Source organism: Aphelocoma coerulescens, chromosome 2 (assembly GCF_041296385.1).
Source record: "Aphelocoma coerulescens isolate FSJ_1873_10779 chromosome 2, UR_Acoe_1.0, whole genome shotgun sequence".
NCBI lineage: Eukaryota > Metazoa > Chordata > Aves > Passeriformes > Corvidae > Aphelocoma > Aphelocoma coerulescens.
In genome coordinates this window covers 166,894,093-166,906,100 of record NC_091015.1, presented here as the reverse complement: position 1 = coordinate 166,906,100, position 12,008 = coordinate 166,894,093, and the positions used below count along the sequence as shown (strand labels likewise).

General features: G+C 49.5%; 1 protein-coding gene across 1 annotated transcript; it reads right to left on the bottom strand.

The window, feature by feature from the left end:
* Positions 1-3,558: 3,558 nt before the first annotated feature.
* On the bottom strand, positions 3,559-9,928 carry LOC138106040 (ly6/PLAUR domain-containing protein 2-like). The gene is made up of 3 exons (XM_069006063.1): positions 9,534-9,928; positions 6,542-6,661; positions 3,559-5,517 (listed from the first exon to the last, which is right to left on the bottom strand). The coding sequence occupies exons 1-3, from the start codon at positions 9,583-9,585 to the stop codon at positions 5,306-5,308; spliced, it is 384 nt and encodes a 127-aa protein (XP_068862164.1). The 5' UTR covers positions 9,586-9,928; the 3' UTR covers positions 3,559-5,305.
* Between the last annotated feature and the right edge of the window lie 2,080 nt (positions 9,929-12,008).

Below are 12,008 nucleotides of genomic sequence, written 5' to 3'. Positions count from 1 at the left end.
GTGCATCAAAACAAGATTGGAACTGTGCCTCAGTACAGGGGTGTCACTGCTGGTGTGACTGAGGACACATCAAACTGTCCTTGGAATGGGCAGGGAAGACCTGAAGACATGGAAAACATATTCACCCCTTGTATTACACAGGCCTGGATTGCCAGGACACAGGGAATGGCTTCCCACCGACAGAGGGCAGGGATAAGTGGGATACTGGGGAGAAATTCTTTGCTGGGAAGGCGGGGAGGCCCTGGCACAGGTTGCCCACAGAAGTTGTGGCTGCCCCATCCTTGGAAGTGTTCAAGGCTGTGTTGGACAGGGCTTGGAGCAAACTGGGATAGTGGAAGGTGTCCCATGGCAGAGAGGTTGGAATTTGATGATTTTTACAGACTCATCCAACCCAAACCATTCCATGATTCCACTGAGAGACCTGCTGGCCAAAGGCAGCCTGTAGTATTTATGTTCAGATTCTGGATCAGGTTTTTGGGACTCTGATTCATGGATTTCATATATTTTGGCTTTCAGTTCCCTGTAATGTGTTGGATCTCATGGATTTCAGCAATTTGCCCAACCAGGGACCGGTGAAAAATTGTTTCCCCTCAAGGCACAGCATCCTGCACCGACTCCATTTACTAAGGATATTCAGAAATTTTAAACTCAGTCCTAAAGATGTGTGGTTGGACCATGCCTGGAGCTACCAAGGTGTGACAATTCCCATCTGTCCAATGGGGGCTGAGGGGGGAAAGGGGATCAGGACCCAGACCAGAAGGATTAAAGGAGAAGGATTAAAACACAGAAGGATTAAAGCACATCCTGTGCGTTTTCAAACCTGATGGGAATGTGCAGAGTACGGTCCCAGGTCTGTGCCAGAGGTGGAGCCCACCCAGACCATCTACCCCAGCCTTTTACAACACTCTGAGCATCTCTCTCCTATCCAAGTGACCCAAAATGACTTTTCTAAATTAAGATCCCAACCCCCATGCTGTGCTCAACTTCCTTCCCCCTCAACACATCTGCTGCTGACAACGAAAGGTTCTTTTCACCTCATTTTTAGGCTTTGTTTTCAGGCCTGGGGCTGTAGAGAATAAAGAGGGAAAGAGGCTTCTGTGTTCCTCTGGAATTAGGGATGCAAGAGTCACGCAGGAGAAAAATGAAGATGTCCAAGAGAGGATGTGCTGCCGTGTCAGAGGCAGATGCTCCAAGCCCTCCAAACCCTAATATGGAAAAATAGCTCTATTTTAAGACCGGAAAAAAGTGCACATGATAGGTTTGAGATGAGAAATAATTTGGGAGTGATACTGAAAATGATATCACTGCTGCTGTACTTCAGTGCTGCCAGGCGCATTCCATAATTAATAACTCCTTCAGATGGAGTGACTTTCCTTTGAGGGTGCAGAATTAAACATTTAAATCCCTCTCTGTAAATACAAGGCTGTGGCAGAGCTCTCCAGAAGCCTCGCAGCTACACTCTAATGTATATTTATATTCTAGATAAGTATTTTTAGTAAGAACTACAAGTCCTCTCTGTATTTGATGACATCAGAGCTCTGTTTTACATGCAATGTCCCGACTGCAAAAAATATCCCCTTCTTTTTCCTGCTCTTGGAATGTTGCAATAATTTCTGCCCTTGTCTCATCTCTCTTTCTTTCACGTTTAATGTGTGTTCCAAGAGGGCTGTGTGGGGTTTTTTTTCACTCTCTCACTCCCAAAGACGATAAAATATATAAAAATTTTAAAGAATGAAGCAGCCAAACAGCTCCTGGTGTTTCCCACCTCTGCAATCAGGGCATGCTGGGATAACAACCACCACTCATGGTCTGACCAGTATCCTGCTGTGGAAAGCAACTGGAAATGATCCCTGCTGGAAAACCCAGTCCTCTAAATATTAATCCTGCTGTTCCTGTGATGCTTCTGTGGGAATTCTGCCCAGGGCAAACCAGGACTGAACCTGGCTCCTCCTGCTGTTCAAATCCAAGGTGAGTGTTGCGTGTTTCCAACGAGGAATTATTTTTTGGAATGCCCACCCCACCTCCAAGAGTCGTGGAGCCCACAAGGAAAGGCTACTCAAGGCAGACACAAATTCCTGATGGAGGTGGGACTCAACAGGGTATCCCAGCTGGAATATCCTCACAGATGAGCCTCTGTTGTTCTTTACTCTCAAATTTCTGGGTGGACAAAAGCACTTCAGGTTTGTAACTGGAAGCAGGAGGTGCAGATCAGGAAAAAATTCCTCCCTGTGAAGGTGGGGAGGCCTTGGCAGAGATTGCCCAGAGAATTTGTGGCTGCCCCATCCCTGGAAGTGTTCAAGGCCAGGTTGGATGGGGCTCAGAGCAGCCTGGGATAGTGGAAGGTGTCCCTGCCTGTGGCAGGGGGTTGGAATTTGATGATCTTTAAGTTCCTTCCTATCCAAACCATTCCAGGATTGTGCACATCTCTAGGGCTGCCCCACATTTGCAGGAGGGCTGGAAGATGATGGAAAATGCAGGTTTTTTTGGCCAGATGAAGCATAAGGCACCAAGGAATACCCTCAAATCTGGAGATAAAATCTCTGGATGCGCTGGGAAGCAGAAACCCTCAGACAGACAAGAAAAATCCTTCAGCAGAGCAACATCAGCCCTGGATTCCGCCTACTGCGAAGCCTCACCCGGCAGGGCCGAGAGGTTGCAGGTCTTTTTCCAGCCCTTTGGAGACACATTTTCCTCTGTTCTATTTTCTCCAGCCTATATTTAAACTTCTCCCTCCCTGTGTCCACTCGACCCAGTGACGCAAAAGTCCGGCCAGGCCTTTGAATCTCCTGCACTTCCTGGGGCAGTGGCACTCGCTGGGTTTAACTCCTAAGGAGAAAAGGGAGGGATAAATAACAGCAATAACCAAAGAAACAGCAAATTCGATTGTTTTAAGTGCTCCCAGTGAGGCCTGTTCACCCTTGTGGCTGCCGCAGTGTGAACAGGTCACTTGTAATGCAAAAAAGGCCATTTTGTACCGCTGTGTGAAGGGCTTGTCACCTCTCCTAATCAAGAAATGGATTAGAGGTGTTTTGAAGATAAAAATCTGCTTTTGATTCTGTTTTAGCTCCCACAGAAACTTGTGGCCACGTTGGCAGGTAAGTCCTGGGTGACAAGAGGCCGGGAGGGGCCGGGAGCTCACAGCCAGCTCTGGTGACACAAGGGCACAGTCCCCACTTGGAGCATCTTTGCAGCACAGAATTGTCACTCCCAGCCTCCTGTTGGCCTCGATGCTGAGCTCAGGCCCTTTCTCTTTTGCTCCTTGAAACCCCCCAGTTCTCCCAGTGCATATCCCAAAAGAGCTTCCTGTCACACTGGACTGTATTTTGCCTTTGCAGACCCTTCTCTGCCTCCTTTTCTGGCAGGGATAGCCTTAAAGATGGCTCTTTCAAGGAGGATTCTTCCACTTCCTTGCTTGTCCTTGTGTGCAGTTTTCCCCCGGTCTGGCACAGGACAGTTTGGGAGCTGGAAAACCAGCCAGAAACCCCCTCCCTGCACCTTGTGCTGCCCCACACTCCTTTCCCATGGGAATATCGAGCACAAAAAAAAGATGCTGCAGGCTGAAAACCGGAGAATCCAACTTTATTTATGAAATTCTCACCCAGAAGGGAACCCTCACCCTCCCAGTCCCTCTATATCCAGACCCTGCCCCATGCATACGTGGAAAGCAGAGCGCAGGATGCTGCAGAAAACATGGAAAGGCCACTGGAGATAGAGCTGGAAGCCAGGATAAAAAAAGGAATGAGCTCTGAGGATGGCAGGGATGGAGTTTTGCTTCTGGCCTGACACATCCGACTGGTTTTGGAGCAGGGAAAAACAGAACAGACGAGTGGGAAGCAGGGGCTGGAGCTCAGTGTCTGCGAGGGTGGGTGGAATACCGGGATTGGAGTAACTTCCAATTATTATCCTCTCCATGGCATTTTTGCCCTGTAGATCTCAGCATTGCCAGGGGGTCTCAGGGAAGTTGTCAGTGTTTTAGTGGAGCTCTGAGGGTTTCACCTCCAGGAAAAAGAGCTCATCATCCTCCTGAGCTCACAGGGACCTCTGCCAAGGAATGCAAAATTGCCAAGCATTTTCTTCTAAATGGTACTGAGACAGACCTTGAGAAACAATTCCCTCAGTGCAAGGAGGAAAAAGAGCCGCCCTGATTTGGTTTCTTAGGGAAACAGAGTGGAAAAAGGAAAAAAAAAATGGAGGAAAAATAGACTTTGCTACAGAGGAGGTTGCAGGGGTGCCATGAAGACACAAGGATGGTGCATGGGGTGTATCCATGCTCCATTCTCCTTTTGCTTCCCGATCCTCTGGATGGTCCCTGGCAATAGGAACAGAGGGAATGGCAAATTCCCTGGATCTCTGTGAGCTGGGCACACCTGGCTCATTCATATCTGCTTCCACTCCAGATGCTTTTATGTTAGAATCAATCCTACAGCTACTCCAAGCAAATCCCAGCTGGGATCCCAGCACTTTCAACAGATTTTTCCCAGAGTTGAGGGTCTGGGCTAACCATTACTTTTCCTATCCTGCAGTTTTTGCTCAGAAGGGATGGCAGAGCAACAGAAGAATTTACTTGGAATAGTCTTTAAAACACCTGGAAAGGGAAATCTGGGAGCTCCGACTCCAACTTGAGCTCAGGCAGAGGCTGAGGGTGGGGTAGTATTTGTCTGGCCAAACTTGGAAAGTTGGGTTTGCAGGTCTGACCTACCCTGGCATGTCAGTCCAGGGAGTGTTCTGAGCTTTCCAGAAATCCATCCCATTCCCACAGGGAAGTTGAGCCCTTCTGAACTCATTTCTTAGCTTATCCTTGGAATCAAGTGCCAGCTATCTGCAGTTGCCACCCACACCCTGATGGGCAGGAAGTAACTGGGCCCAGATCCATCTGCTCCTCTTGCTCAGGACGTGGCACAGGTTGCCCAGAGAAGCTGAAGCTGTGGCTGCCCCATCCCTGGAATTGTTCCAGGCCGGGTTGGATGGGGCTTGGAGCAACCTGGGATAGTGGAAGGTGTCCCTGCCCATGGCAGGGGGTTGGAACTGGATGATCATGAAGGTTCCTTCCAACCCAACCCATTCTCTGTGGGTCCTGAGGACCAGAAGCAGCTGAAGGTGAGGAACATCTGCTTAAACAGCTGGAAACTGGAGATTTGAGGGGTTTAAGTCCAGGTGTCCAAACTCTTTGCTTGAATCCAGCGTTGGAGATGGGGTGAAGCCACACGTCAGCGAAGAAGGACATTCCCAAAGCATCTAAGAGTTCATGAGGCAGCTTGGCAGGGAGAGTGGTGGGCTTCTGCCTGGAGCTGGGAGACTTGTGACCTCACAGGGAGCCCTGGAGGACTGCTCCGGCCACCATGGCCACCAGGCTCAGCACTGCCGAGCTACTCCTCAGCCCACTGCTGTTCTTGGTGTCATCCGTGCACAGGTCAGTGTAGCAGCAGGACTTGGGCCTGGTTGCCCCTATCCCATCGTAGGAGAGGCATTCCTCCTCACAGTCCCTGGTCACGGTGATGTTGCCAAAAAAGGGATAACCTGGGAGAGGCGGATTGGAGAGGGGAGAAATGGGAAAAGGAAATGGGATCGAGAAACACTGACAGAGGAGGTGTTAGACATCCCTAATCCGTGGGGACCTCTAGTTTTTGTGGGAACAGGTCTGCCATTTCTCAGTGCTGACTCTCACTCACCCTCCTGCTCCTTCCAAAATCATTCCAGCATGGACAAGGGACACAAGTCCCTGTAGATGTTTGCACCATCTATAAATTCAGGGTCCATAAAGGTATTGGGGTAGGAAAGACAACACAGAGGGAGTAAGTGCAGTGAGTCCTGATACTTCACTGTGAGGCTCCAAATCTGATGGATTTCTCTCCTTCCCTCTTTAAACTGGGATAATTTCACCTGGATTTTTATAGACACGTTAAAGGATAATCCAAGCTGGGACTGGGATGGGGAGAGGGAAGCATGGCCAGCAGGTTGAGGGAGGTGATTCTCCCCCTCTCTCTGCTCAGGTGAGATCCCACCTGCAGAGCTTCCTCCAGCTCTGAGGTCCTGAGTGGAAGAAAGACATGGACCTGTTGGAACAGGTCCAGAGAAGGCCATGGAGATGTTCCAAGGGCTGGAGCCCCTCTGCTCTGGAGCCAGGCTGGGAGAGCTGGGAATGTCCAGCCTGGAGAAGGGAAGGCTCCAAGGAGACCTCAGAGCCCCTTCCAGTGCCTAAAGGGGCTCCAGGAGAGCTGGAGAGGGACTGTGGACAAGGGATGGAGGGACAGGACACAGGGAAGGGCTTTAAACTGGAATAGGGTAAAGTTAGGTGGGATACTGGGGAGGAATTCTTGGCTGGGAGGGTGGGGAGGCCCTGGCAGTTCGCCCAGAGAAGCTGTGGCTGCCCCTGGATCCCTGGAAGTGTCCAAGGCCAGGCTGGATGGGGTTTGGAGCAACCTGGGATAGTGGAATGTGGGAGCTTGGAATTCAATGATCTCGAAGCTCCCTTCCAACCCAACCCATCATGGAATTCTTGGATTTCTCCCTGGGATCCCTCAGGGAGAGCGTTGGGACTCACCTGTCTCCACGGAGTGCAGCGTCGTGGTGCACACGGTGGCTTTTGGGGGACACACGGTGGCTGTCTTGCACTGGGAAATGTCTGTGGGCTCCTTGCACGTGTAACATCGTAGGGACTGGGCTGCAGAGGGGACAGAAAGGCTTTGAGGTGACAAAGTAGAGAAAACAGACCCAAATCTGCAGCTTCCCGACTGAAATGCAGCAGTGTCCAAAATTAAGCACATCCGGAGGCACTGGCAAAGCTTGGATATGCCAGAGGGGAAAGACCAAATCGCAGCACTGGAGGACAAGGGTGGTGTTGCAGGAGCTGGGCCTGAGCACGACTTTGGGGGCTCAGCAGCCCAGAAAAGAGCAGGGATTTAGAGGGATCTGTTCCTTGAGGAGTTTTGGTAGGTCTGAGCATCCTCTGTAAGAAGTCAGCCTGGAGAAGAGGAGGCTGTGGGGAGACTTTTTGGGATCTACAGCTTCCTTCTGAGGGGAAGTGGAGGGGCAGCACCGATCTCTCTGTGACCAGTGGCGGGATCCAAGGGAATGGCCTGAAGCTGTGTCAGGGCAGGTTTAGGCTGGATATCAGGAAAAGGTTCTTCCCCCAGAGGGTAGTCAGGCACTGGAATGAGCTTCCCAGCATGGCATCAAGAGTTCAGGACAATGCTCTCAAGTACAGGGTGGGATTGTTGGGATGGCCTGTGTGGGGCCAGGAGTCGGACTTTGATGACCCTTGTGGGTCCCTTCCAAATCAGGATATTCCATGATTGTAAAAACCAGCTCCTTCTGCTGACAGCAGCATTCCCAAGCCGTGACAGTGGCAGTTCCCCATCCCTCCCCTCACAGCAACAGCTCCTTCCTGCTTGTTTGAGGGAAATTCTGCAGGAATCAGTAACTGAGAGCAGGATTTCAATTTCAGAGCTGTACCAGAGATCCTGAGGGCTGAGTGTGGCCTCACAACCACTTTCATCAGGGGCTACTGCTGCTTTTCAAAGAGGTGCTGTACGGACCCTCGCTGGCTGCCACCCGAGGGAGGGACATCTCTAAATATGCAAATCTTGGTCACAGCAGCTCTCAAAAATCTCAGTGTGAGCCCTATCCATCCACAGCCAGCAGATACTGAGAGTGTGGATTTTCCAAATTCCTGCTGGTGTGGCTTGGTGACAAAATCCAGCCCGGTTTGAGATTTTCTATCCTACCCTCCTTCCAGCTGCTGAAAAGCATCCTGAAAGCGTCCAGTGCCATCTATTGGTAAAAATTCACACCGACGCTATGTTTTTGTTCCCGTTCTGCTGTCACAGAGGAACCTCTGGGGCTTTGTGATAAGGATAAATATTTTTGAAGGCATTTGTTTGAGCACCTGACTTCAGAAGGAATTTTTAAGGCATCTACTCCTCGTAGGAGCTCCCTTGGAAAATTCAGCTGTGGGGTAGAGCCTACAGGGCGCAAAACTTTTCTTTGTCTCTTTGCAGAAATAAAAAGGATTTCTTCCTGGGAGTATTTCAATGTTCTTGTGGCTATACTCCCTGTAAACAGGGTGGTGGAGCTATCCCTGTTTATCCCAGCTCAGGACCTCACTAGATCCCTTCCCAATGATCCACGAGAGGCTGTTTATATTTTAACAGAGGTAACACATTATCAACAATCATTTGGATGTCTGTGGATGTGTAGGATGGGTGGATGGATGGAGCAGTTCTGGCTTAAGGCACTTGAGAAACTGCTCTGAAACCCTTGGGGTGAGGTGGTTTCCATTTCCAAACCTCAGAATTTTCATGGATGAGCAGGGAAGTGCATTGGGGGAATTAATCCCAGTTAAAAGCAGGTTTAAGGAAGGAAAACCTCAACCCCCTCATCTTCCACTGACTCTGGGTGGGGCATTTAGAGGACACGGGTTTTGTGGGAAGGTTGCATGGAAGAGGAAAGCCCAAATCCGTAAGAACCAGGACAGAAGAACCAAACAGGGACAGCTCTGTGTCCTGATCTGAGCCAATAATTCCCTGTTCCTCACTGTCCAACAGGACCTTCCATCCCTTCATATCCAACCTTGGGAGTATAAATGGTCACAGACACGTCCCTCAGCTGCAAGAGGGGTGCCTAGACCAGCTACTTCCCTCTGGATCATCCCAAAAATTTTACTTCTGCCTGATTTCAGCTATAAAGCAAAAAAATAAAATTCTTTGACACCTTGGGTGGTTTCTCAGAAATTCCATTAAATCCAAGACAAAGCACCAGATGGAGATAAGTTTGATCCCTGCCCAGGCTGCCTTTCCTTTGAGGTCTTTCAGGGTCCCATGGAAGCAGCCTGAGGATCTCTGGAGCCCATGGGCTGTAGGTTAAACCCCTCTGGGTTGGTGTCATCCCTGGAATGGCTGTTCCAGGCAGCTGAAGTTGGTCACATCCAGATGCAGGAAGGACACAGCAATGACCAAACCCTGCTGCCAGCTTACCCAAGATCCAGACCCATCACAGACCCAGGGGAATTTCCCATTCCCACCTATCTCCTGAAATAAGGGAAAATCCTGGAGCTGGGGGTTTAATAAACCTTTCCAATGTCCTTGAAGTTATTTCTCATACCCTCATCCTTATCTATATTGAAGTTTCACCTTCTGGCTTTCAGCACTTCCAGTAGCCAGCTGGGAGGTTTTAGGGATGGCAGGAGCTCGGGATGAGCATATCCCATCCCATTTCTGAAGGGAGAGGTTGGCAGCTTAGGTAGAGGCTGGCACTTCAGGCTCTTTCCCAGGCTGGTCCTGCCCTGTGCCTTGTGGTTGTCCCCTCCATCCCTGGGTATGGGTGACAGGTATCTGAAGGATGAGCGTCGCTCCCAGCCAGGCATCACAGCTCTTCCCACCAGGAATGCATCTCCCCTTTCCCATTTCACCCTTTGACCTTCTTCAGTACAAAAGGCATCATTGCCCCTACCTGGGGGTTACCAGGTCTTTCCCCTCCCTCCCCTCCCAGGAATTTCCCAGGGGGTCCCTGGAGCGTTGGGAATGAGGAGCTCTTACCCAACTCCACGAATGCCAGGCCCAGCAGGAATCCAACCAGGAGCTTCTTCATGCTGAGAGCAGATCCAGGCAGCCAGGACAGATCCAAGGAGCTGCTCCCAGGGAGCTTTATATGTTTTCCCACCCTCCACCACCTGTTGTTGATCCTGTGGGCGGATTCCCTCGGGGTGATCAGGGGAGAGCCCAGCTCCAGTCTGGATTGGGATTTGCAGAGGAACAAGTTCCCTGATGAGGTGACATCACCGCAATGAGCAGACTCCTGCCATGCCTCGGCTCTTCCCCAGGTTTATGTCCCGGGGCTGGTCCCATGGAAAAGGAAAAACACGGCTGGCACTGCAAGGTGTGGCCCCGTGCCAGGGCTTGGATGGGGAATGTGACCAAGGTGTGTTTGCTCCTTCCAGCCTGGCTCCATGAGCCCAGAGCTGGCTTGTGTCACACTGGTTGCACTGGCCAACCACGGTCAAGAGGCAAGTGACAGCAGGCTGGGCTTTCACGTGCTTTGGAGAAATGATTTCATGGGCTGGCATGACTGAGGTTGCCCAAAGATATTTGTTTTCCCAAATGCAGTTCAAAACCAAGCCTGATTTCTGGATCCCTTGGTTATTAATTGAGCTGCTGGGCATGGGAGTCACTTGGAGGCCAGTGGGATATGGTACTTCCAAGTCTGGAATTGGGATAAGTCGTGGTTTCAGGTCCTGGGTCATGCTGGCAAAGCAGGATGCTCAGCCTTCCTTTGGAAAGCTGTCAATTATTCACCAAATTCTATCCTGAAGCTGGGAAATAAACCCAACATGGAACAATTTCCCCACTCCGGCACCTTCCTGATAACAAATTTCACTTTATCCACATCAAGGCAACCCTTTCAAACATCATAATTTATTTTGCATCTTATCCCATATTTGGGGAGCCAGCTTCAAATGCTTGGAGCTGGGGAGAAATGATTTACTTCCCCCTTTGGACTGAGCCACTGGTATTTTATATTTCACAGGAAAAGCTGATAGACTTTTCGTTGGGTTTGTTGTGATCCAAATTGGAAAACCCCAGCGTTGTGCAATTTCCCATAAAACAGCTGAATAAGCCAAAGCACTTGGAGATTTTAGGGATGGAGATGAGGTGAGTTGAAGGTGTTTTGATGAGGTGAGCTGAAGGTGTTTTAATGAGGTACTTTGCCTGTCACAGACTTGTTATGACAACACACGTGAGAATTGCTGCCATTCCCAGCAGCCTCTCCTTCTTCCCAGCTGGAGGATGGTTCCCAGCAACCTGAGAAATGTTGCTAATGAAAATTTCCACAGCCACGGATGACACAAAGCTGACAGAGCTGTGGGAAAGGGAGAGAAAGACCTACACCCTGATCTTCCTCTACGAGAGTGAAAACTATCCTTTATTTTATCTTCCTGTGCTGTCAGAGACCAGGCACATAAAAAAACCTGAATCAAACAACTTTCTGGGCACACAGGAAAAAAATCCACTCGGTGAAAGCCACCAGACCTGGTTACATCTAGATCCTTGCTTGGAACTGGGCAGCTCAAGGCACATTTAAGCAATATCCTAATTAACAGCCATGAAACTGGAAAAGATCCAGCACTTTCAGCATTCCGGGTGGTTGTGCCTCAATGGGAAAGCACAATGGGATTGGCACAGTAAAGCTGCTTGGTGGGTTGTGGAGTGGAAATGTCCATGGAGACATCCTCTCCTACCTGAAAATCATTCCATATGGAGGGTTTTTTTGGGATAAATCAGTGTGGTTGAAGAAATAGGGATATAAATACTTAACCACTGTCTTAACTCTGTCTTAAAGGCTTGGAAAGGTTGGAAATCTTTCCATAAATCAGAACACTGGGAAAACACCAGGGCAGAGGGGCTGAGTGTGCAGCAGTGCCAGACTTCAGGGAAAGAGAATTTGGGAGTGTTCCAGTAAAACTGTGGAGGAAAGGAAAGACCTTTAAGGTCTGTTACCTTTAAGGTATTCGTTGATTAAAGATAATCAGGAGCCTATGGAGAGATGGAGTCCTGGAAACAAACCCAAAACCCAACACAAACAACCATGAGTGGTGTCCAAATGTCTGTTGAGGTGGGAGGGAGGTTGATTTTGGAAGTGGCAACACCCTCTTGGCTTCCCAGGTGGAATTCCACTGGCACTGTCAAGAAAAAAATGGGATCTTGATGGAAAAAACCCAATAGACAGCAATTAATGGGGAGACTGAGACAACAGGATTCACTCCAAAAGATGACACTGGAAAACACTGGTCCCTTTTAGATCAGCAGAGTTAAGACAAGCCTGCTTTAAATGAGACTGGAAGTTGAAGTTGGATCTTAAATGCTAGAAAAATTGGGATTATTTCTGTAAGCAAATGCAGAGAAGAAACCTGACCTGCTTTAAGCCTGATAAATGTGTGAAAACTGTGGTTTGACAGAGCAGTTAGGTAAGGCTTAGACAGCTTTCATGACTCAGGAGGCCCTAAAAATTCCCTT